The 26,532-nt window shown below is 38.2% G+C and overlaps 1 protein-coding gene across 1 annotated transcript in view; it reads left to right on the plus strand.

The window, feature by feature from the left end:
* KMO (kynurenine 3-monooxygenase) overlaps positions 1 to 26,532 on the plus strand; it is a 63,837-nt gene that overhangs the window by 25,832 nt on the left and 11,473 nt on the right. The window contains 7 exon segments of the mRNA XM_043485382.1: positions 4,637 to 4,685; positions 8,794 to 8,881; positions 10,466 to 10,631; positions 11,712 to 11,783; positions 13,197 to 13,318; positions 15,276 to 15,423; positions 21,597 to 21,654. Coding sequence (XP_043341317.1) covers positions 4,637 to 4,685; positions 8,794 to 8,881; positions 10,466 to 10,631; positions 11,712 to 11,783; positions 13,197 to 13,318; positions 15,276 to 15,423; positions 21,597 to 21,654 — 703 coding nt within the window.

The raw sequence follows: 26,532 nt of genomic DNA on the forward strand, positions 1-26,532 counted from the left end.
ACTGTTTCTCCATCTATTTGCCATGAAGTGATGTGACCGGATGCCATGATCTTAGTTTTCTGAATGTTGAGCTTTAAGCCAACTTTTTCACTCTCCTCTTTCACTTTCATCAAGAGGCTCTTAACTTTTTCTTCACTTTCTGCCATAAGGGTAATGTCATCTGCATATCTGAGGTTATTGATATTTCTCCCGGCAATGTTGATTCTAGCTTGTGCTTCTTCCAGCCCAGCATTTCTCACAATGTACTCTGCATATAAGTTAAATAAGCAGGGTAACAATATACAGCCTTGACATACTCCTTTTCCTATTTCCAGTCTGTTGTTCCATGCCCACTTCTAACTGTGGCTTCCTGACCTGCATACAGGTTTCTTAAGAGGCAGGTTAGGTGGTCTGGTATTCCCATCTCTTTCAGAATTTTCCACAGTTTATTGTGATCCACACAGTCAAAGGCTTTGGCATAGTCAATAAAGCAGAAATAGATGTTTTTCTGGAACTCTCTTGCTTTTTCGATGATCCAGCAGATGTTGGCGATTTGATCTCTGGTTCCTCTGCCTTTTCTAAAACCAGCTTGAACATCTGGAAGTTCATGGTGCACGTATTGCTGCAGCCTGGCTTGGAGAATTTTGAGCATTACTTTACTAGCATGGGAGATGAGTGCAATTGTGCGGTAGTTTGAGCATTCTTTGGCATTGCCTTTCTTTGGGAAATGAAAATCCCCTAGAGGAGGGCATCTCAGCCCACTCCAGTATTCTTGCCTAGAGAATCCCATGAACAGAGGAGCCTGGTGGGTGGGCTAGTCATTGGTGTCTCCAAGAGTTGGACTTGACATGATTTACACATGCAAGTCAAGAACAGACTACACTAACTAAATGTACCTTTTCTATAAACAGTAATTGTCTTCCTGTGGGCAAGTTGCTGAGGAACTTGCAACCTGGGGACAACAGGCAGTAGTCCTATGAAAAGTTCTCTATGTTCACTATGAAAAGAACTCAGCCAAGCAATGGTAGGAGCACTCAGCTCTTATGTTCAGAGAGGGAGGAAATCTTTCACTTTCAGAGAAGGAAAAGTAAGGCTTGAAACAGACAGTTTGTTTAAATCTTCAATTGGCAACAAAATAGCATCATTCCAATCAAATAACAGTTTTTTATGGGGAGAATTGGGTGAGACCAAATTTCTAAAAAGCATAAATTTTTAAGTGTCAGGTGTGCATTGGATGAGAGCTTGCAAATGCACTTTCAGATAACAGAATCTCACAGCCGTCAGCAGCTTTAGATGCATGGACTCCAACCACCTTGCTTTACAGATAAAGAAACAGGCTGCATGACTATAGGAGGTCAACATTAAGGGAGAAACTGGACAAGTTTCCTTACAGACAACAACCAGTGAGCATGGTGTAGGAGGCCCTCACAGGCATGCTGGAAGTGCTGCTTAGCTACACTATTTCTTTTTTCTAAAATGAGAGTGATATTCTTCCCATAATAGGCATAATAGTCATTCCACCTTTCTTTTGGATTAACACTGATTGTGCTGAGGAAATTCAATTCCTCATATCCATCTCTTCCCTGGAGATTGGACCAATACAGTATGAATAGATCAAGGAGTAAGATATGATTCAAAATAGCAGGGAAAGTGGATGAGAAGAGTGACTTGGACCTGAGACTAAAACTGACTTCCTGACTTTTACCAAGTGAGAAAGAGAGAGGGGTGAGGGAGAAACAGTTCCATCACCAGTGACTCCCCAAGAAGGTGAAAGTGTTGGTGCAAGTTTTCATTTCAAGGCCTGTAATACAGAAGAAGGAAATGATCCTTCTGCACTGAGGAATCCTGCCATTCCTCGATTCTTAAGAACTGGGTTAATGCTAAATTTATAGGTTTGCATCATTATTTTTATACTGGAGTCGAAAATGCGCCCTCCTTATCTTTTAAGAACTGTATAAATTTGCTTTGAATTGGTCAATTCTATAACCTGTGGAAGGGCAAAGTCATCCCCATCACCCCAAGATTTCTTCCAGCATCCAGGGAGTGTGCGTATTGGCCTCTGCTGCCTCTTGATGTCCATTCCTTCTCCTCTAGTTTTGGTTATGTACCATGATAACCATACATGAAACTCATGATTTTTATCCATTTCCACACTCAAAATACATATTAATAGGCTTCCTCCTGGAACACAAACAAGATTTCAAGGGCAGAAGCAGCCATATTTGCCCATGAGGTTACTTTGCAGAAGGAAGCTACATGCCAAAGATGGTGGAGCAGAAAGGAGGAGGACGCTGATGAACTTGTGGATGTCCCTGAGATACCTCTAGACTTTTTTTTTAAGTTAGAAAAAAAAGACAACTGTAGTGTATATAAGCTACTGTGGTCAGGTCTCTGTGCAAACAGCTAAAAATAATCCCTGACTCATTACTGCATGTAAAGCTCATGGTAATTTGCACAGTGCTAAATAAATTATATTTGAGGAAAAAAATACACATGAATATACTGAAGACCTGGGGGGTCATGGAAGGCACACGTTGTACAGTGCACAGCAAACAATTCATAAGTTCCTACTGTATACAATTTGACTTCTGAAATCTTTTCTATATCCCTTTCTCTGAGCCTTCCTCCCCTAGCTGTTATTTTCTCTGCCCTCTCTCCTTTGCTATGACTGTCTTGCTGGTTCCTCTCATTTCCCTCCCCAGTTGCCAAATATCAAAATATTCTCTAACATACAGAGCAGGCCAGAGTTCCCCCAATTCCTATTCCTAAACTCCTGTACCCAAAATAAAGAAATGACACCCCCTTACTAGAAAACATTCTCATTTGAAGTCTATCAGGACAACAATGTAAACACTTTTTCCTAGCATATTTGAAAAAGTCAGCCCTGCAACTATTGTCTTACAAATCTCCGAAGAAGATTATCCTATTTCCTTTAGGTTTTCTTAGTGGGTTTTTTGGTTACAAGAGTCACTTTACAGCTCTTCACTTGTTTGTTCTTGTTCTTACTTATTCTTCACAAGGTAAGCTGTTTAGAATATGTATTGGAGAAGTAAAGCTTGATGTCAGTGACTCTAAGTTATGGTTATAATAGGAAACTGCCCAAAGATATGGAGCAGAATAGACCAGGACTCTCCCTAGTGTTCTGCAGGACCAACATGTCTATTGGTTCCCAGATGATCAGCCCCCAGTTTATCTCATCTAAGGGATCAGCTGACAAGGAGAGAATATTTTCCTTATGTTAATAAGACTTCATAATTTGCATGTTTCCTAGTATACTTAGAATAACAAGTGTGGTTTCTGTTGAAATGCAAACATTAATAATGTAGAAGACTGGAAAACAGAACCATAAGGCAGAGAATTACAAAGTTCCTGTTAATTTTAATTTATGACAAAGACACAGGAAGCTCCTCCTCAGTCTACTATTGTCTCTTTAGCATGACCAAGTTATTTTTACACCAAGTATAGATTTAGCTGTTAATTTTATATGCCTATATTTGAATGGGATCAAGATGAATAAAAGACCATATTTGTGTTAAATGTTGTAATGTCCCATAATTTTGAAATTTACATGCTTTAAATTTTTAAAGCAATAAACTTGTCCTGAATTGCAAGACTGCATTATGACCTTCATGAGCCCTAAGTGAGTAAGAGTAGTGAAGTCACTCAGTTGTGTCCGACTCTTTGCGACCCCATGGACTGTAGCCCACCACACTTCTCTGTCCATGGGATTCTCCAGGCAAGAATACTGGAGTGGGTTGCCATTTCCTTCCCCAGGGGATCTTCCCAACTCAGGGATTGAACCTGGGTCTCCTGCATTGAAGGCAGACGCTTTAACCTCTGAGCCACCAGGGAAGCAGATAGACACTTTTGCTTTGTGGGACCCTATAAATCAATAAATATTAAAAATTAGACTATATGAGCACACTGATATAAAGATTACATTAAGCTTTAATATAATCCAGACTGGATTTATTCTTATCTTTTTAAGAATTAATGTGTATTATATTCTTATATTCATATTCTTATATTTATTTTTTCTTATGATTTTGAAATAAACTAAAATTATTTTCATGAACCCCTAAAAGTATCATAGGCCCTATGCACTGTTTGACTGGGTCTCATGGAAAAATCGGCCCTGTGAAGTCAGAAACAACCACTGCATGTCCCATGTACTGGAGCCTACCTATTCCTACCAACCCTCACCCTAACACAACCACACCACACACTCACACAGCCTTTCAAATTGAAATGAAAATTTCAAAGTAGTTTCTTTGGAAAATAATACATTTATTCTAGTAATGTTGTCATTTCTGAAGTTTTTTTTCACAGCTTGATTTGGAGACCTAAGATGAATATTTGAGATTTATGTTTGATAGTTAAAACTATCTTAGTGAAAATGATATTTTTGGTACCAAAAAAAGATTTGTTTTTATATAGTATCAAACTTTGAAAAAGCCTAAGTTTAAATTTGAACATTGTATTGCATGTATTTGATTAAAGTGTTTATAGAAAAAAGGCTCCTTACTTAAATGGTTGTAAAGCTGAGCTTGCAACCTTCTGATAAATAATTAGTATTTTCTATCGCTAAGTGAATAACATAGAAGCATATTTGCCCATTCTCCAGAAACAAACAGTATCTACTATATTTTTCTTGTAGTATATTCTTTCTATAAGCAGAGAAGATCTAAACAAGGATCTACTGACAGGTAAGTCCAATGCTTTATTCACCAGCCCTCATTTTCAGCAAAGCACGTGAGACTAATCTCATCACATAATTAATTGAAACTTGTTTACCACTCCTTCTTAGGGGTTATTAAGAGCAAGACTATGTACAATACAAAGTGTTTCTTTAAAAATACTGGTGGTACATCTTCCAGCATCTCTTTTTCATCTTATCAGTGGTCTAAGTAAAAATTGTTTGTTCAGCATGTATTGAATCCCTATTATCTTCTAGGCACTGGGTTGAATGAGTGCCTCAGTTAAGAACTCACAATCTAGTGGAAAAACAGATATGCATATATAACCATTTTCAAAGAGACACAAGCAGATTTTTTTTATCAGAAATATGAAAAGCAATAGTGTGAAGACTGATAGAGGGCTGCAATTTTTTTAAGTATTATGAAAATCGCTGTGTGCAAAAACAAGAGTCTGGACTAAAGCTACAGCCAAGTGGTTGGGAAGAGGTATAGATTCAAGATATCTGTAAGAGACAAAATTAGATGCAGGGTGTAGGAAGTTGAGGAAGAGGAAGGTGTACATAAGCCTGAAGATTCTCATGTGCCTAACTAAGTAGACCTAGACCTATCCCTTAATTGAAAAGCCCCTGGACTGCAAATTAAATTTGTATCCTGGATAATCAGTCCAATCACATTCCATGTAACCCTTGATCATAGTACATATGAATTTGTACTAAACAAATTCATTCCATGCAAAGCATGCCATTAGTAGTTCTACTATCTTTTAAATCAATCAATCCCTCTCAACGCATCCTAGCAGCCTCTGACTTTTGGAGAGCAGAGCTTCCAGTTATTTATCTGTGTTTCTCCACATTCCCCTACCTAGGGTGAGTTTGTAACGTGTCTGTTGAATTGAACTGATCTGAACTGAACTGGGAGGAGGAGTGAAGGGGAAGGTCACTCTAGTTGATTCACGAGGGCTCAGAAATAGGGTTTAGTATTTGTCTTAATTCCATTTCTTTACTTGTATTTGTAAGACTGACTTTTGGATGAGTAGATAAACGGCTAGGTTGCTTTATATATTCATGCTGATCTTAAGAAACTACCAAACAGCTTTTAAAAATAATGGAAAATATTCTTTGATGTCTTAAGCACTATGATAATAACTGCTTTATATTGCATCAATTTTTCCAAACAACTCTGTGAAGTAAGAATTGTGTTTACCTCAGTTTTGTACCTGGTAAAGGAAGCTTAGAGAGGACCACAGTGCAGCAGGTTACACTGTTAATAAGTGGTAGAATCTGGATTGAACTTGAGTCCGTCTATTCCAAAGTCCATCCTTTTGACTATTAGTCACTGCCTCCAGTAATATATAGGAAACACTGATAATATGGAGCTAAAACATGGGGAATATCCACCTTGCATGCTCCCTTGTTTTTCATTAGGTACACATTGCACAGCATACAACTTCATAAATGGCATAAATATGTTAATAAAAAGAACGCTGAACCTCTTGATTTCTAAACTGTTTGGCACACAAAGTTCTTTTACACAGCTCTTATTCCTTTACCTGGCATCAGATTGTGAGCCGCCTATTCCACAGATAAATGCTCATTCCTTCTGATAGAACAGCCTCCCCTCTGAAAGTACTGTAACTACATCATTTTCCTGCATCAGCTTTTCATGTGGGGTTGTTTCATGGTTTACTGTCCTGTGGGATGTTAATAACTGTTAAGTAAAACAAACAAAAACAATATGTGATCAGGTAAATTTGATAAACTTAAAACCTGCATTGGGCTTCCCAGGTGGCCCTAGAGATAAAGAACTCATCTGTTAATGCAGGAGATATAAGAAATGTGGGTTCAATCCCTGGGTCAGGAGGATCCCCTGGAGGAGGGCATGGCAACCCACTGCAGTATTCTTTCCTGAAGAATCCCATGGACAGAGGAGCCTCATGGGCTACAGTCCTTGGAGTCGCAACAAGTTGAACACAACTGCAGTGACTTAGCACACACACAAGAAAAAGCTAAAGCTAAGTCACTTCAGTCGTGTCCGACTCTGTGCGACCCCATAGACGGCAGCCCACCAGGCTCCCACGTCCCTGGGATTCTCCAGGCAAGAACACTGGAGTGGGTTGCCATTTCCTTCTCCAATGCATGAAAGTGAAAAGTGAAAGTGAAGTAGCTCAGTCGTGTTCGACTCTTAGCAACTCCATGGACCGCAGCCTACCAGGCTCCTCCATCCATGGGATTTTCCAGGCAAGAGTACTGGAGTGGGGTGCCATTGCCTTCTCCAACACACAAGCAAACAGGCATCAAATTAGTTTTAAAAGTTCTAGGACCTCCCTGGTGACCCAGTGGCTAAGACTCCATGCTCCCAATGCAGGGGGCCCAGGTTAAATCTCTTGTCAGGGAACTAGATCCCACCTGCCACAACCAAGAGATCCCACATGCTGCAATGAAGACCCAGTGAGCCAAATAAATACATAAATAACTATTAAAAGCCTTTTCTTACAGTACTTTCAGGGCCTTTATTCTACTAGTCTGCAGTGTAGATTTTCTAGGGCAATGCTGTCTAAGATATGACCACAAATGCCAGCCATATGCATAATTTAAAACCTTATATTAATCAAAATAGAAAACCTACAAAGAAATTGGTGAAATTAATTTTAATAGTATATTTAACCTAATATATCCAAAATATTATTATTTCAATGTATAATCTATGTAAGAAAGCTACTCCTGAGACATTTTATTCTTTTCTTTTTTTTTTGACTAAGTTGTCAAAACCCAGTGGTTGCATCCCATCTCCATTCAGAACAGCCACATTTTAAGCACTCAAGAGCCACATGTATCTGGGGACCAAGAAGGCACAGTCAGAGGGTCAGAGTATGAGCATTTCTGTAATGACTATGACACAGAACAATTATTTCAGTTATCACAGGACTAGTGTTCCATGGAAAATTCTTTGAGCTGCATAAATTCCTCTACATTTAATTTGAAAAAAATATTTACAAAAAGGTTGATTCCACAAACACATTTTGTGTTTGTCAAAGATACCCATAGTGGTTCGAGTAAACTCTGCTTTCTCTAAGTTATTTGTCAAAAGATTTCTTAAACATAGATAAGTCTTTGGCTTATCTCCAATTTCAATATCCTAAAGCTTCCAATCCTGTGTTCAAGAATCTTAAAGTCTGCAAACCCCAAATCAAACTCAAGCAAAGCAGAACAACAACAACAAAAAAACAAAAACCTGAGATGAAAAGGAGAGATGGGTACAGATGGGTACAGAAGTCAGACTTCTGGCTTATTTTTCCTAAATTCTTTACTTTGTGTGATCTTAGTCATCTTACTTTTCCCTCCAGAAGCTCAGTTACTTCATTTATGAAATGAAGAGTTTTGAAATAAACTATCTCTGAGGTCTACACCAGCTCTAACGTCTACATTCTGATTTGTGGCTCTAGGAACAATAAATAGCCCCTAATTATAGATCTCCTGCTCATGAGAAAAACTAGGAACAAAAATAATGTTTTACTACAGCGATAAGAACATAATTAATAGTTCAGAAAATGAAATTCACTATAGATTTTTAGCAGGCCAAAAAAGCACTAAAATAATTTGATTCTATTTATTAAGAGGTTTCTAATCTTCTTACTCACTTTCCCCTAACTATTTCAGTGTTTGATTACAAAAAGATCTATATTTATATATAAATCATCTATATTTATAACAAATTGAGTCAGAAGTCTAGAGGACTTGCTAAAAAGAGATACAGAGTCAGACATAGTATGAAAAAAGAAGTTTGACTGACTATTTCCAATCACAAACTAAGCCTTAATTTGGGGGTAACTTTAAAATATGTGATGATTACTTCTTTCCTAGGGTGCCAACAATTACAATGATGCAAGAATATAAATAGATTTTTTTTTTGATGGAGACAATTAATTTTTATTTATCTCTTTTACTACCATATTATCCTAGAACATTTGCCAAACAGTTGTCAAATCACATTTTAACTGATTCGTGTTTACACTGTTAAGTATCTCTACCACACTGTTCTCAGAAAATGATTAATTCAATTTAAGTGAACTAAGAATTGGAATTTCAATTCCATTAATTTTCTCTCTTTGTTTCCTCAGCTGTTGAGAAATACTCCAATGCAAAAGTGCACTTTGGCCACAGGCTGGTGAAATGTGATCCTGAGAAAGGAGTGATCACAGTGCTTGGGTAATCACCGGTCAGCCCTTTGACTTCAGAGGTGAAGGGCTGAAGTGGAGAACTGTGCCTGTAAACTTTGCTCTTGACTTCTTTCACAGAGTTAAATGATTACTAACAGGGTAATTCAAGTAGTTTCTACAGTCAAGTAATTTTGTGTTGATCATTAGCACCAGTATTTTTCCTGATTCTCCTGCTCACTCATCTTCTTAACAGTATTCTAGACTGGTAACCATACTCTGCTTCTAACACTCTCCTAACTTGAAACAGATAACTGCACTGCTCTGCTCCTCTCCTCTTTCTGAATACTATTGTCTGCCTCCCCTTGGCTGAGCCCATTTCCTCTAAAGTTCCAAGCCTCATATCCCACTTGGGGGATATATCTTGGATTCACAGTTTGTTCAACAACTACTTGTAAATTCACATTTCTATTTGTAATAATAATAATAATAATAACCCTTATTTCAATCTTAATATTAATTTCCCTTTAAACACCTTTGCAAGTACTTCTTGCCATAATCTCACGTGTATCTAAAATTTTGAACATCTGTTTGTCCTACTCCTAACTTCCCTAGTTTGTTATTGTTGCTGTCTAGATGCTCAGTCAAGTCCAACTCTTTGTGACCCTGTGAACCATAGACCACCAGGCTCCTCTGTCCATGGGATTCTCCAGGCAAGACTACTGGAGTGGGCTGCCATTTCCTTCTCTAGGGGCTCTTCCCCACCCAGGGATCAAACCTGTGTCTCCTGCATTGGCAGGCAGATTCTTTACCACTGAGTCACCTGGGAAGCTGACTTACCTAGTACTTTTAACCAAATAATTAGAATCATTCTTGATGTACCCCTTTCCTTGTTTTCTCCTATTTGGCCTGAAAACATTTCCCAGTGTCTCATGCTTCCTGTCTGCCTCAGAGCCTATGTTGTCCTTTCTCCTGAGCACCACAATCCTTGGGATCTCACCCCTACACGTGTAGGCTACTATAGTGGCTTTGTCTCCATTTCCTCTCCCTTCTGCACTGTGGCTCCACTGCAGTGTTTCTACTCCTAAGTAAGCTGTCTTAAATTACTACTCTTCATAACACCACCTGCCCAATGGAAATATATTGTTTTCTCCCAGTGGCCAGAAGAATGTATTTAAACCTTGCATCTTAACATTCAAAATTCTCTTCTCCTCCCTCCCCAATTGTATTCTTTTCTTAAATTCCTCTTCTGATCTCCTCTAAGACAAATGTGCTGCTCCTAGAAGATCTTGGTCACGTCCCTGTGGTTGTTCATACACTTTCTCCATTTGAAAGACTTTTCCTTCTTTTCAAGGTTCTCTTCCTTCATGCAGGGAACTCAGCTCTTAGGCTTCTGTGGCCTAGCATGTCTTTAGGAATCAGTATGACTCTGTGTTACCCTCATTCTCATAAGCAAACCCATGACTGGGACAAGTGTTGTCTTCGTTTTATAGCTATCGACTCAAAGCTCTAAATCAGATATGTAAAAGTGAGGAGTGGCCCCATTATTAAGTCACTACTTTTTATACCCAACAGAGGTACTTCATCATTTTCACCACTAGACTTTTTTTTCTTTATGGTTTATTTTATTTTTCAGACAGGACAAAGTTCCCAAAGATGTCACCTGTGACCTCATTGTAGGATGTGATGGAGCCTTTTCCACTGTTAGAACTCACCTCATGAAGAAACCCCGCTTTGATTACAGTCAACAATACATTCCTCATGGGTACATGGAGCTGAGTATTCCACCTAAGAATGGGGATGTAAGTCCTTCCCTTTCTTTTCTCCTTCCTACAACTCTCCCTCTCCCATGCCCCATATTAGTAGAGAAGTGTATTCCAGTGCATTTGTTCTCAGCAGCATGTTAAGGTCTGCCAAAGTACTACGTATTCAATAATGCATAATAAATTGGATGTACAGGTGTCCTTTTAATAATATCACTCTCACTCCCTTATCTTTCAATATGTTTTCTTGAATATGGAAGAAAGGAAAGAAATTACAACTACCTTTTTCTATTATATCTTGGGAAAAAATTAAAAAAAAAAAAACAAGTTGGGAATCAACTTTGTGTACTGACAGTCCAGAGTTCTTATACTCATGATTAAATAAAAAAAGTTATTAAATAAAGTGAACACTGAGTTGTTGCAAAGAGACTTGCATTGCATGTTTCTTATTTCCTGGAGTCTGTATTAAAGCATACATGGCCGGAGGCAAATACGTAGTATGTGTATTGTGTGTTGAGGAAATTTAAAATACCAACAGAAGAAATCAGGATCTTGGATTATAAGTAATAAAAGGTACACAGCATTAGTTAAATACTTGATTTGCATGTAAAACATACATTTTAAGGTACTGATTCAACCTATCCTATTTGAAATTCAAACGTTTAGTCTGTTTGGGATAGCAATATTATATACCACTTTTATGGGCTTCCCAGGTGACTCAGTGGTAAGGAATCTGCCAATGCAGGAGATACGGGTTTGATCCCTGGGAGGGGAAGATCCTCTGGAGGAGGAAATGACAACCCACTCCAGTATCCTTGACAAGACAATTCTATGGACAGAGGAGCCTGGTGGGCTACAGTCTATGAGGTCGCAAAGAGTCTGACATGACTGAATGACTAACACTTCTAACACCCGGGGAATTAAGTGGGAGCTCATCTTTAAGCAATTTTTTCACAGCAAGCAAACTGTCTTTGCTTAAACTTTATGTTTGGAGAGACTTGCAGTGATCTAAATTGCTGTGGAAACAAGTATAACATAAACAGAGTCATTGTGCCTTATTTGTTAATGCAGATGAGCTGCATTAATTCACTAATTATATATATATATTTTCCCCTGCAGTATGCCATGGAACCTAATTATCTACATATTTGGCCTAGAGATACCTTTATGATGATTGCACTTCCTAACACGGTAGTGTAAAATTTTTTATTAACTGTCATTTTGCCTATATGATTAATGTTTTTTGTTACTTACTTTTATATGCTATATGCCTGTATGTAGTCAACTTCATCATTGTCTAGTCTATTTAATGATTACATCTGAAACTTTGGGGATATTGAAGAAAAACCTGAAGGAATACAAGTTATTTACTTTGGAAAGGATATTTAACATATATAAATGACTAACGGGGGGCTGTGTGTGGTGGTACCTGACCTCCACCTCCCACAAGGCAGTGCAGGAGGAAACTGCCCCCAAATAAAGCCAAAGATATTTAGGTTATATATTAGGAAGTATTTCTCATCCTTTAAGGTCTGTAGGGCATTTGAATATTCATTATCAAAAAGGAGCATGGCTGTTCTTTCATTAGACCTTAGAGACTTTTTTGCTATCAGTCCTGGGTGTTCATTGGAGGGACTGATGTTGAAGCTGAAACTCCAATACTTTGGCCACCTGATATGAAGAGCTAGAGCTGACTCATTGGAAAAGACCCTGATGCTGGGAAAGATTGAAGGCGGGAGGAAAAGGGGACAACAGAGGATGAGATGGTTGGATGGCATCACCAACTCAATGGACATGGGTTTGGTTGGACTCCGGGAGTTGGTGATGGACAGGGAGGCCTGGTGTGCTGAGGTTCATGGGGTTGCAACAAGTTGGACATGACTGAGCGACTGAACTGAACTGAACTGAACTGAACAGAATATATACATATATAGAGATTCCCATGTGGCTCAGTGGTGAAGAATCCAACTGCAGTGCAAGAGATGCAAATTCAATCCCTGGGTCAGGAAGATCCCCTGGGGAAGGAAATGGCAATCCACTCCAGTATTCTTGCCTGGGAAATCTCATGGACAGAGGAACCTGGCAGGCTATAGTCCATGGGGTCACTAAAGACTTGGACATGACTTAGTGACTAAACAACGATCTCTATATATAATATAGACATATATACCTATTTACATTTCTCTGGTTGGTCTTTTATTTACCCTTTTTTTTTTTCTTTCTCTTGTCAAGAATCCTGGGGTCCAAGGCCCTAATGTCATAGAGTCTTAAATGGAATAACAGTAAAGAAAAAAAAGAGGAGAATTCAAATCCAATGCACCTATTAATAGTATAAGGAGTGCAGTGTTTGCTTGGTGAAAATATCTGGAGTTTACAGTATAGAAAGTTTCCTAATAACCAAGAAGCAGGGGTGCACCTGGGGACCCTGGACCGAGCTTTTCCTGGGGAGTGAGGGAAGAAAGTGAGGGTGCCTTTCCTGTCTGCTTGGACACTCCTCCCAGAGTCCCCTGAGCCACAGCAAACACTCTGAGATTGAGGGATCTATCTTAGGGCAGCATCGCCTGACCCCCAATCTCTCACACACTGTTCCCCTTCTCATCACAGAACAAATCTTTCACGTGTACTTTGTTCATGCCTTTTGAAGAGTTTGAAAAACTGCTAACTGGTAGTGATGTGCTGGACTTCTTCCAGAAGTACTTTCCGGATTCCATCCCTCTAATTGGAAAGTAAGTTTCAAGATGTCCAATTGTGCCTTTTGCCCCCTTGGTTTGAAGTATTCAAAATTCAGATAAAGAGCACCTTATTTCAGCTTTTGTTAAAAATGACCTGTAATACAGTGACCTGGGCGGGAAGCCTGCATGTGTGCTAATTCACTTCCCTCATGTCTGACTCTGCGATCCCATTGACTGTGGCCCGCCAGGCTCCTCTCTCCACAGGGTTTCTCCAGGCGAGAATACTGGAGTGGGTTGCCATGCCTTCCTCCAGGGGATCTTCCCGAACATACAGTAACCTGGATGGGAAACCTAGATTACAGCAAAAGTCCAAGAGGATCTTACGCTGCAAACAGGAATTCTGAAAAAACCCAGGCCTGGCCGGTTTCTCTGGGAAAGACAAGCCTCCAGTGTCCATGGGCCTTTTATGTTCTCTGTGCAGGTGCTCGGGCCCCATAGGTCTCGGTGTAACACAGAGCTTGGCTGTGCTCCCTCCTGCTGGTGGGAACACAAATATGTATGATGGACCCTCAAGTCTCAGGTCCACCAGTTGCTAACTATATAAGTATTCCTATGTCTCATACCCTTCACAGTAAAATGCTGATGATGGTTGTACCTGCCCCAAAGGGTTGTTGTGCGGAGTAAAGGGAATAATGCCTATAAACCATTCAGCACAGGGCCAGGCATGTATAAATTTTCCCAAACTGATAGCTAATTGTCCCAGCTGCCTGGTTTCTGAGTCTTAGCTCCTCTGGCCCATTTCAACATCACCACCACATGGACCTTGTCATTTGGTCTCACTCACTGCCTCTCTCTCCTGTCCCTCTGTCCTAGAACCTAACTCACATTCCACCTCCACTGACATCTTCATGAAGGCAGCACAATGCTGCAGAAAGAGCAAGGTTTTAACACTACTCTTGTCCCTGACTTCCTTGGGGCTCAGATTTTTCATCACTAAAATAGACATCAGGATGCCTTACTTTTAGGGCAATTTTGAAAATTAAATGAGTTAATTATGTAAAAGGGATATCCCACTGCCAAGTCATAGCAGATCTTTTTGAAAATTGTCAGTTCTCATCCTTTCCTGCATATCAATTCCATTGTTATGTTGGTTTCTCCTTCTCTGGCATTGAAGGGAAATCTCTGCATGCCAAAATTTAGCCCTTAGATACTTTTGGAACTTGTTCTGTGGCTATTTCTTGGCTCTCTCACTAGATGTAAGATCATCTAGTGTATGTACATAGGATTCCCAGATGGCTCAGTGGTAAAGAATCCACCTATCAATGCAGGAGATGCAAGAGACATGGGTTTAATCACTGGGTTGGGAAGATCCCCTGGAGGAGGAAATGGCAACCCACTCCAGTATTCTTGCCTGGAAAATTCCACAGACAGAAGAGTCTGGCAGGCTACAGTCCATAGAGTCACCAAGAGTCAGACACGGCTGAGCAAGTACACATGATAAATGTAGATAGTACTTCTCTACCTATAGCGCCCACAAAACCTCTGTAGATGCTTCAGTGATACTAGCTTGATTCCAATTGTTTATTTCCAGATACACATGGACTCACTTAACTTAATTTTGGTTTGTTGGGTGTTAATGAAATACACAACTGCATCTCATTTTTTTCCAAGGAAACCTGAAACATACCAACGTAGCTGAAAATTGTGTGATTTATGTGCTAGATAATGAAAGGTTCCTGACATATAACACAGGCATATTTCAAATTATTCAAATTCAGCTACTCTTGTTCTTTTTGGATGATTAACATTGTTTCAAATTAAGAATGTAGCTAGAACAATGGAATTTGGGGACTAGAAGAAACTTCAACTCTCTAGCTCCTGTCTTCTTCCTGGCATTCTCATGTATATTTCAATGAAATATTATGTTGACAAAGCCAGTAAATCTGAAAGAATTATGCAGTATTTAATACCCAGCTTAACATTTTTACATTTTGGTTGTTTTCTTCCGAAGGCAAGCCCTGGTACAAGATTTCTTTCTGTTGCCCGCCCAGGCCATGATATCTGTTAAGTGCTCTGCTTTTCACTTTAAATCACACTGTTTGTTGATGGGAGATGCTGCCCATGCCATAGTGCCCTTTTTTGGGCAAGGAATGAATGCGGTAAGTTCTTTTTCAGTAGGTAAGTCCCTCAAACTTTTCTGGGCCCATCTCAACTAAAATAGCTTAAGGAAAAAAGAAAAGGTTAAAACTATCCCCACATAATCTCTGTGAAAGCAATCAATTCAACAACCCCACCAGCTATTTAACTAGATTGATCTCTGTGTGTAGTCAATTCTTGGATTCTTGATCCAGACATTTAATGCATAAAAAATCATAAAGCGTAAGATAGTTTTCTGTTCAGTTAGAAAACGTATTGATAATTTGAAATTTAGGAACTTGACTGTCAGAAATTCAAGGCTTAATTTTTAAAAGTATTTATTTCTTTGGCTGTGCCAGGTCTTAGTTGTGAAATGCAAATTCTTAGTCACGGCATGGCATGTGAAATCTAGTTTCCTAAACAGGGATCGAACCCAAGCCTGGGAGCACGTTGGGAGCATGGAGTCTCAGCCACTGGACCACGGAAGTCTCCAAGACTTCATTTTTAAAGTATATTTTTTTTCTTGAAATTATAATGTTAGTATCAAAAAAGAAAAATATCCCAGGGACATCCCTGATGGTCCAGTGGTTAAGACTCCACCTTCCAATGCAGAGGGGGCATGAGCTTGATCCCTGGTCCAAGAACTAAGGTCCCACAAACCATGAGGTGCAGCCAAAAATTAAAAAAGAAGAGAGAAAAATATCCCAAATTATCTTTTCTTTCTTCTTATGCTTTTTCATCCCACAGGAAAGGAAAACACAATTAATAGAGTTAAATAAAATGATAAAACGGACTAGACGTTGAATACTATTGCTTTCATGGAAATTTTACCATTCTGGCTAGAACAATGTATCAGAAAAGGAATACTGTTCAAATATTGAATGTTAATTTTAAGGAATTCTAAAATAATTGTCTAGACAAACAATCATTTTAAGTGCATGTGTGTTTGATTACTAATATTATAGTTTTATAACCATATTCTTATATTGCTTTGATTTATGGAATATATTCCAAGAATAAATAACTTGTGAATATAATCAATTATATTTTCATCTAATTAGTGGTAAATATTTTGTTTTACAAAACATAATGGGAGGTGGGATCAAGTTAGAGTAGGAGGACCCTGAGCTTACTTCCTCCCTTGGGCAGTGACTGCCATTGAGCCAAGGAGAAGCCCTGGCTGCACCTGAATCTGGCTTTAGTCCCTCTGAAACCAGTCCTGTCTCTCACCAAGGAGGTGGTGGCCAGCACACCCTAGGGGAAAGTGTGGCCCATGCTCACTTTAGATATACTCTCCCACCAAAGTCACTAGGCACATGCAGACTGAATAGGACATCACAGAACATACCTTCAAGACCAGGACAGGTAACTTTCACATAATTTCATAGAGATGGTGAAAGCTGGAGAAGACTCTTGAGAGTCCCTGGGACAACAAGGAGATCCAACCAGTCAATTCTAAAGAAAATCAACCCTGAATATTCATTGGAAGGACTGATGTTGAAATTGAAGTTCCAATACTTTGGCCACCTGATGTGAAGAACTGACTCATTGGAAAAGACCCTGATCCTCAGACAGATTGAGGGAGGAGAAGTGGGCGACAGAGGATGAGATAGTTGGATGGCATCATCAACTCAATGGACATGAGTTTGAGCAAACTCCGGGAGATAGTGAAAGACAGGGAAGGATATTGTTACAGTCCATGGGGTCGCAAAGAGTGAAACACGACTGAACAACAACAAGAGAAAGTTAAACAAAATTGTAGGAAACCATCAACAAATGGAAAATGCAACCTACTGAATGGGAGACCTTAATCAAATCCAAAAAGAACAAAATTAGCTGCATTTGAATAACTTGGTCTTTGCAAATGTAATGTCTGATAAAGTGTTGATATCCAAAAATATATTAAACTCATATAACTCAATGTCAAGGAAACAAACAACTGGATCTCAAAAGTGGACAGAAGAACTGAATAGGAATTTTTCCAGAGAAGGCATACAGATAGCCACAGGCATATGAAAAAATGTTCATCATCACATTTGCATTAGGGAAATGCAAATCAAAACCACCATGAGATATCACCTCATATTTGCTAGAATGGCTATCATTAAAAAGACAACAACAAACATGTGTGTCAAGGATATAGAGAAAAGGGAATTCTAGTACCCTGTTTGTGGGAATGTAAATTGGTGCAACTACTATGGCAAACAGTATGGAGGTTCCTCAAAAAATTAAAACCTGAACTACCACACGTTCCAGTATATATATCCAAAGAAAATGAAAATGGTATATATCCAAAGAAAATGAAAATGCTACTTCGAAAAGATATATGCCACCCCATGTTCATAGCAGTATTATTTACAGTAGCCAAGATGTGGAAACAATCAAAGTATCCATTAACAAATGAATGGATAAAAAAGTAGTGGTATGTATATACGATGGAGTATTCAGTTCACTTCAGTTCAGTTCAGTCACTCAGTCATGTCTGACTCTTTGCAACCCCATGAATCACAGCGCACCAGGCCTCCCTGTTCATCACCAACTCCTGGAATTTACTCAAACCCATGTCCGTCGAGTCGGTGATGCCAGCCAGCCATCTCATCCTCTGTTGTCCCCTTCTCCTCCTGCCCCCAATCCCTCCAAGCATCAGGGTCTTTTCCAATGAGTCAGCTCCTCGCATCAAGTGGCCAAAGTACTGGAGTTTCAGCTTCAACATCAGTCCTTCCAATGAACACCCAGGACTGATCTCCTTTAGGATGGACTGGTTGGCTCTCCTTGCAGTCCAAGGGACTCTCAAGAGTCTTCTCCAACAGCACAATTCAAAAACATCAATTTTTCAAGGCTCAGCTTTCTTCACAGTCCAACTCTCACATCCATACATGACCACTGGAAAAACCATAGCCTTGACCAGATGGACCTTTGTTGGCGAAGTAATGGCTCTGCTTTTTAATATGCTAATTAGGTTGGTCATAACTTTCCTTCCAAGGAGTAAGCATCTTTTAATTTCATGGCTGCAGTCACCATCTGTTTTGGAGCCCCAAAACATAAAGTCAGCCACTGTTTCCACTGTCTCCCCATCTATTTCCGATGAAGTGATGGGACCAGATGCCATGATCTTAGTTTTCTGAATGTTGAGCTTTAAGCCAACTTTTTCACTCTCCTCTTTCATTTTCATCAACAGGCTCTTTAGTTCTTCTTCACTTTCTGCATAAGGGTGGTGTCCTCTGCATATCTGAGGTTATTGATATTTCTCCCGGCAATCTTGATTCCAGCTTGTGCTTCTTCCAGCCCAGGGTTTCTCATGATATACTCTGCATATAAGTTAAATAAGCAGGGTGACAACATACAGCCTTGGCGTACTCCTTTTCCTATTTGGAACCAGTCTGTTGTTCCATGTCCAGTTCTAACTGTTGCTTCCTGACCTGCCAACCATAAGAAAGAACGAAAATTTGCCACTTGCAACAACATGGATGAACCTGTATAGTATTATGGTTAGTGAAATAAGTCAGACAAAGAAAGACAAATTCTGTTTGTTTTCATTTATATGTGGAATCTAAAATATAAAGCAAATAAACGAATATAACAAAACAAACAGACTCACAGATACAGAGAACAAACTAGTGGTTACCAGTGGGTAGAAGGGGAGTGGGAGAGGCAAGAAAGAAAAAGGGGATACAAACTGTACAAACTGTAATATACAGTACATAGTATATAGTACATAGTATATAGCCTATATTTTATAACTTTGTATGGAGTATAATCTATAAAAATATCAAATCACTAAGTTGTATATCTGAAACAAATAAAATATTGTAAGTCAGCTATACTCCAACTTTTTTAAAATTAAAAAACACATCAATTTTAGCTTGGATACATGTGTGGACTCTGGCATTAGAACTCCTTTGTTCAAAGCCTAGCTTCATGATTATTAGAATATGTTCCCACACAACTAATTTTACTTCTTATCTGTAAAATTCAGAACTTTTATTTTTAATACTTTTTGCTTTATTATTTCTTGGTTTTTTTTTAACAAGTTTTTTGGGGGGGCAATAATTGCTTTACAATACTGTGGTGGTCAACACAAATCAGCCATAATTACATATATATTCCTTTCTTCTTGAGCCTCCCTCCCCCCAAAATTCAGATTTTAATAGGACCTATCTTATAGGAATTCTCCAGGAATAAATGAATTAATTAAAGAATTTAAGAGTATTATCTCATCACTATATTATATCTCTTATCTCTATATTCCTATAGCATTAACAGGCTATATAATCAACAAATTTATTTGCCTCAGGTATAATACTGATATGCATAACTAATATAGAAATATTTTATTTCTTAACCTTTACATATTTCTATATGATCTTAAAACCATAGTTTGATTTCCTAGAATGCAGGAAACATAGCTTTCTATTTTCTTCTCCCTACTGCACTTAGCAGAGTACCTTACTAATTTTGTGGATTTGTTGATTAGAAATTTGCTTTAATTTTGACTTATGGGGAATGAGTTCATATGCAAGTTCTATGCTGTCATTAAATTGCTCTAAATGTGAATCTTAATTCCCTAAATAGTTTAAATATTATTCTAATGCTCATGGTAGAACAATATAATTGTTTTTGCTTCTTTAAGAAGCAATAGAATTGTCAAAATTACAAGTTAATCTAAAATGTTGATATTCTAAATTTATATCTATATCTACATATACTACCACACAATTGCACTCATCTCACATGCTAGCAAAGTAATACTAAAAATCCTCCAAGCCAGGCTTCAACAGTATGTGAACCATGAACTTCCAACTGGATTTAGAAAAGGCAGAGGAACCAGAGATCAAATTGCCAACATCCGCTGGATCTTTGAAAAAGCAAAAGAGTTCCAGAAAACATCTACTTCTGCTTTATTGATTATGCCAAAGCCTTTGACTGTGTGGATCACAATAAACTGTGGAAAATTCTTAAAGAGATGGGAATACCAGACCACCTGACCTGCCTCTTGAGAAATCTGTATGCAGGTCAAGAAGCAAGAGTTAGAACTGGACATGGAACAACATGGTTCCAAGTTGGGAAAGGAGTCGTCAAGGCTGTATATTGTCACCCTGCTTATTTAACTTATATGCAGAGTACATCATGAGAAATGCTGGGCTGAATGAAGCACAAGCTGGAATCAAGATTGCCAGGAGAAATATCAATAACCTCAGATATGCAGATAATACCACCCTTATGGCAGAAAGCAAAGAAGAACTAAAGAGCCTGTTGATGAAAATGAAAGAGGAGAGTGAAAAAGTTGGCTTAAAACTCAACATTCAGTAAACTAAGATCATGGCATCCAGTCCTGTCACTTCATGGCAAATAAATGGAGAAACAGTGAGAGACTGTTTTTTTGGACTCCAAATCACTGAAGACAGTGACTGCAGCCATGATTTTAAAAGACACTTGCTACTTGGAAGAAAAGCTATGACCAACCTAGACAACTTTCTAAAAGGCAGAGACATTACTTTACGAACAAAGGTCCGTCTAATCAAAGCTACAGTTTTTCCAGTAGTCATGTATGGATCTGAGAGTAGGACTATAAAGAAAGCTGAGAGCTGAAGAATTGATGTTTTTGAGCTGTGGTGTTGGAGAAGACTCTTGAGAGTCCCTTGGACAGCAAGGAGATCCATCCAGTCCATCCTAAAGGAAATCAGTACTGAATATTCATTGGAAGGACTGATGCTGAAGCTGAAGTTCCAGTACTTTGGCCACTGGAGGCGAAAAACTGACTCATTGGAAAAGACCCTGGTACTGGGAAAGATTGAAGGCAGGAGGAGACGAGGACTACAGAGGATGAGATGGTTGGATGGCATCACCGGCTCGATGGGCGTGAGTTTGAGTAAACTCTGAGTGTTGGTGATGAACAGGGAGGCCTGGCATGATGCAGTCCATGGGATCACAAAGAGTCAGACATGACTGAGAGACTGAACTGAACTGAACTGATATATATAAATGAATAAATTGGGCAAAGACAAAACCATCAAACATGCAGTTAATGGCATTTTAAATCAGAATTCAATACCAAGTGTGATTATTCAGCTGTTACATACTAGTTTAGCATACAAATATCCTGTGAGTTATCCCACCAGTGAAAATTCTATTCAAAATTGCTAAAAGAAGCATTTATTATTTCCAGTTTATTTTTTCCCATTTTTTCTTGTTTTAGGGCTTTGAAGACTGCTTGGTATTTGATGAATTAATGGATAAATTCAATAATGACCTTAGTAAGTAAAATTTCTCAATGGGACATGGTTTAGTCTTGCTGATTAATTGTACACCTATTTCTGATCGTGGAAGATTTCAAATCATGAATTAGATTTCCTAATCAGAATTATAATTTTTTCTTTTAATGCTCTATGCCACTGTTGTTGCTCATTGCAGACAAGAAACACCCAGAGAGGAAAAGATAGTTTCTTTTAAGTTTTTTTTTTTTCTTTTAAGTTTTTACATGGAGGTCTGTACCAAGAAAAAAAGTTCTGAGTACCAAAGTTTGGTGAAGGTATACTCCTTTCTGGGCTTCCCTGATGGCTCAGATGGCAAAAAATCCACCTGCAATGCAGGAGACCCTGGTTTGATCCCTGAGTCAGGAAGATCCTGGAGAAGGGAATGGCTACTCACTCCAGCATTCTTGCCTGGAGAACTCTATGGACAGAAGAGCCTGGCAAGGCTACAGTCCATGGGGTCACACACAACTGAAACTACCTAGCACACACACACACCCCTTTATCTCCCTCTCAGTCTAGTTAAAGCCCATGCCTATATCCCCTACAGCTTGCCCTCAGAACACCTTTGGAAGCTCCAGCATTTTTTTGTTTTTTGCTTTGTCAAAGTTTGCATACAATACTTCCATTTGCCTTTTGATTAAAATGAATTTTACAAATAATTTTACAAGTATTGAAGTTTTAAATTTTTATATATAACTCTGAAAATAAGTTAAATGTACATAATTTTCATCTGTAAAAGAAATTGAAAACAATAGAACTGGATAACTTTTACTGCTTCTCAGCTTCAAAGGTCACCTCTGAAATTAAACCTGTGGCAGATAAGAGACTACTTAGAGAACCATTTTTAATCTACACCCATATTCCAGCCTTTTTTCTTTTAATTTCTTTTTTTATTAAACGATCGTTGCTTTACAGAGTTCTGTTGTTTTCTGTCAAACCTCAACATGAATCAGCCATAGATATACATATATCCCCTCCGTTTTGAGCCTCCCTCCCATCTCCCTCCCCACCCCACCCCTCTAGATTGATACAGAGCCCCCGTCTGAGTTTCCTGAGCCATCCAGCAAATTCCCATTGGCTGTCTATTTTATGTATGGTAATGTAAGTTTCCATGTTATTCTTTCCATACATCTCACCCTCTCCTCCCCTCTCCCCATGTCCATAAGTCTATTCTCCATGTCTGTTTCTCCACTGCTGTCCTGTTAATAAATTCTTCAGTACCATTTTTCTAGGTTCTGTATATATGTTAGAATACGATATTTATTTCTCTTTCTGACTCACTTCACTCTGTATAATAGGTTCCAGGTTCATCCACCTCATCAGAACTGACTCAAATATGTTCCTTTTTATGGCTGAGTAATACCCTATTGTGTATATGTACCACAAGTTCTTTATCCATTCATCTGTCAATGGACATCTAGGTTGCTTCCATGTTCTGGCTATTGTAAATGGTGCTGCATTGAACAATGGGATACATGTGTCTTTTTCGATTTTGGTTTCCTCAGGGTATTTGGCTAAGGGGTGGGATTGCTGGATCATAAGGTGGTTTCCTCCTAGTTTTTTTTAAGCAATCGCCATTCTGTCTTCCATAGTGCCTGTATCAATTTACATTCCCACCAACAGTGCAAAAGCATTCTCTTTTCTCCACACCCTCTCCAGCATTTAATGTTTGTAGACTTTGATGATGGCCATTCTGACTGGAGTGACGTGATACCTCATTGTAGCTTTGCTTTGCGTTTATCTAATAGTAAGTGATGTTGAGCATCTTTTCATGTGTTTGTTTGTCATCTATATGTCTTCTTTGGAAAAATGTCTGTTTAGGTCTTTCTCCCACTTTTTGATTGGGTTGTTTGTTTTTCTGGCATTGAGTTGTATGAGTTGCTTGTATATTTTGGAAATTAATCCTTTGTCAGTTGTTTCATTTGCTATTTATTATTTTCTCTCATTTGGAGGGTTATCTTTTCACCTTGCTTAAGGTTTCCTTTGCTTTGCAAAAGCCTTGAAGTTTAATCAGGTCCCACTTGTTTACTTTTTTTTTTATTTCCACTACTCTAGGAGGTGGGTCATAGAGAATCTTGCTTTGATTTATATCATCAAGTGTTCTGCCTATGTTTTCCTCTAAGAGTTCTATAGTTTCTGGTCTTACATTTAGGTCTTTAATCCATTTTGAGTTTACCTTTGTGTTTGGTGTTAGGAAGTTTCCTAATTTCATTATATTACATGTATCTGTCCAGTTTTCCCAGAACCATTTATTGAAGAGGCTGTCTTTGCCCCACTGTATATTCTCGCCTCCTTTGTCAAAAATAAGGTACCCAGAGGGGCATGGGTTTATTTATTGCTTTTCTATCTTGTTTCATTGATCTATGTTTCTGTTTTTGTGCCAGTACCATACTGTCTTGATGATGGTAGCTTTGCAGTATAATCTGAAGTCAGGAAGGTTGATTCCTCCAGCTCCATTCTTTTTTCTCAAGACTGCTTTGGCTATTCAGGGTTTTTTGTGTTTCCATATGAATTGTGAAATTTTTTGTTCTAGTTTGGTGAAAAATGTCATTGGTAATTTGGTAGGAATCAGATTGAATCTGTAGATTGAATTTGGTGGTATCATCATTTTCACAATATTTATTCTTCCTACCCAGGAACATGGAATATCTCTGCATCTGTGTATGTCCTCTTTTATTTCTTTCATTAGAGTCTTATAATTTTCTGTGTACAGTTCTTTTGTCTCCTTAGGTAAGTTTATTCCTAGATATTTAATTCTTTAAGTTGCAGTGGTGAATGGGGTTGATTCCTTAATTTCTCTTTCTGATTTTTCATTGTTAGTATATAGAAACATAAATGATTTCTGTGTATTGATTTTGTATCCTGCAACTTTGCTAAATTCACTGATTAGCTCTAGTAATTTTCTGATACTATCTTTAGGGTTTTCTATGTACAGCATCATGTCATCTGCAAACAGTGAGAGCTTTACTTCTTTTCCAATCTGAATTCCTTTTATTTCTTTTTCTTCTCTGATGGAGGTAGCTATGACTTCCAGAACTATGTTGAATAATAGCAGTGAAAGTGGACACCCTTGTCTTGTTCCTGATCTTAGGGGAAATGCTTTCAGTTTTTCACCATTGAGAATAATTTTTGCTGTAGATTTATCATATATGGCCTTTACTATGTTGAGGTAGGTTCCTTCTATGCTCATTTTTTTGAAGAGTTTTAATGCATGCTGAATTTTGTCAAAGTCTTTCTTCTGCATCTCTTGAGATTATCATATAGTTTTTATCTTTCAATTTGTTAACATGGTATACCGCATGGATTGCTTTGCATATATTGAAGAATCCTTGCATCCCTGGAATAAACCCAACTTGATCATGGTGTATGAGCTTTTTGATGTGTTGCTAAATTCTGTTTGCTAAGATTTTGTTGAGGATTTTTTTTTATGTATGTTCATCAGTGATATTGGCCTGTAGTTTTCTTTTTGTGTGTTGTCTTTGTCTGGTTTCAGTATCAGGGTGATGGTGGCCTCGTGGAATGAGTTTGGAAGTGTTCCTCCCTCTGCAATTTTTGGAAAGAGTTTTAGAAGGATAGGCATTAGCTCTTCTATAAATGTTTGATAGAATTCTCCTGTGAAGCCATCTGGTCCTGGGCTTTTGTTTTTTTGGTAGATTTTTTTATTACAGCTTCCATTTCGGTGCTTGCAATTGAGTTTTTCATAGTTTCTATTTCTTCCTGGTTCAGTTGTGGAAGATTGAACTTTTCTAAGAATCTGTCCATTTCTTCCAGGTTATCCATTTTGTTGCCATATAGTTATTCCTAATTGTCTCTTATAATCTTTTGTATTTCTGCATTGTCTGTTGTAACCTCTCCTTTTTCATTTCCAATTTTGTTGATTTGATTCTTCTCTCTTTTTTTTCTTGATGAGTCTGGCTAAACGCTTGTCAATTTTGTTTATCTTCTCAAAGAACCAGCTTTCAGTTTTATCAATTTTTACTATTGTTTCTTTCATTTCTTTTTCATTTATTTCTGCATGGATCTTTATGATTTCTTTCCTTCTACTAATTTTGGTTTTTTTTTTAATTCTTCTTTTTCCACTTGTTTTAGGTGTAAAGTTAGGTTGTCCATTCAATGCTTTTCTTGTTTCTTGAGGTAGGATTGTATTGCTATACTTCCCTCTTAGAACTGCTTTTGCTGCATCCCATAGGTTTTGAGTTGTCATGTTTTCATTGTCATTTGTTTCTAGGAATTTTTTTATTTCCCTTTTGATTTCTTCAGTAACCTGTTGGTTATTTAGAAATGTGTTGTTTAATCTCTATGTGTTTGTGTTTCTTACAGTTTTTTCCTTGTAGTTAATATCTAGTCTCATAGCATTGTGATCAGAGAAGATGCTTGATACGACTTCAATTTTCTTAAATTTACTGAGGTTTGGTTTGTGACCCAAGATGTGGTCTGTACTGGCGAATGCTCCATGTGCACTTAAGAAGAAGGTATAGCCTTCTGCATTTGGATGGAATGTCCTAAAGATATAAATGAGATCCATCTCACCTAATGTATCATTTAAGACTTGTGTTTCCTTATTAATTTTCTGTTTTGTTGGTTTGTCCATTGGTGTGAGTAGGGTGTTAAAGTCTCCTGCTAATATTGTGTTACTATCAATTTCTCTTTTTATGTCTGTTAGTGTTTGTCTTATGTATTGAGGTGCTCCTATGTTGGCTGCATAGATATTTACAATCGTTACATCTTTCCCTTGGATTGATCCCCTGATCATTATGTAGTGTCCTTCCTTATCTCTTGTAATCTTCCTTATTTTAAGATCTATTTTGTCTGATATGAGGACTGCTACTCCAGGTTTCTTTTGCTTCCCTTTTGCATGGAATATATTTTTCCATCCTT

The sequence above is a fragment of the Cervus canadensis genome, chromosome 13, assembly GCF_019320065.1.
Source record: "Cervus canadensis isolate Bull #8, Minnesota chromosome 13, ASM1932006v1, whole genome shotgun sequence".
NCBI classification, from domain to species: domain Eukaryota; kingdom Metazoa; phylum Chordata; class Mammalia; order Artiodactyla; family Cervidae; genus Cervus; species Cervus canadensis.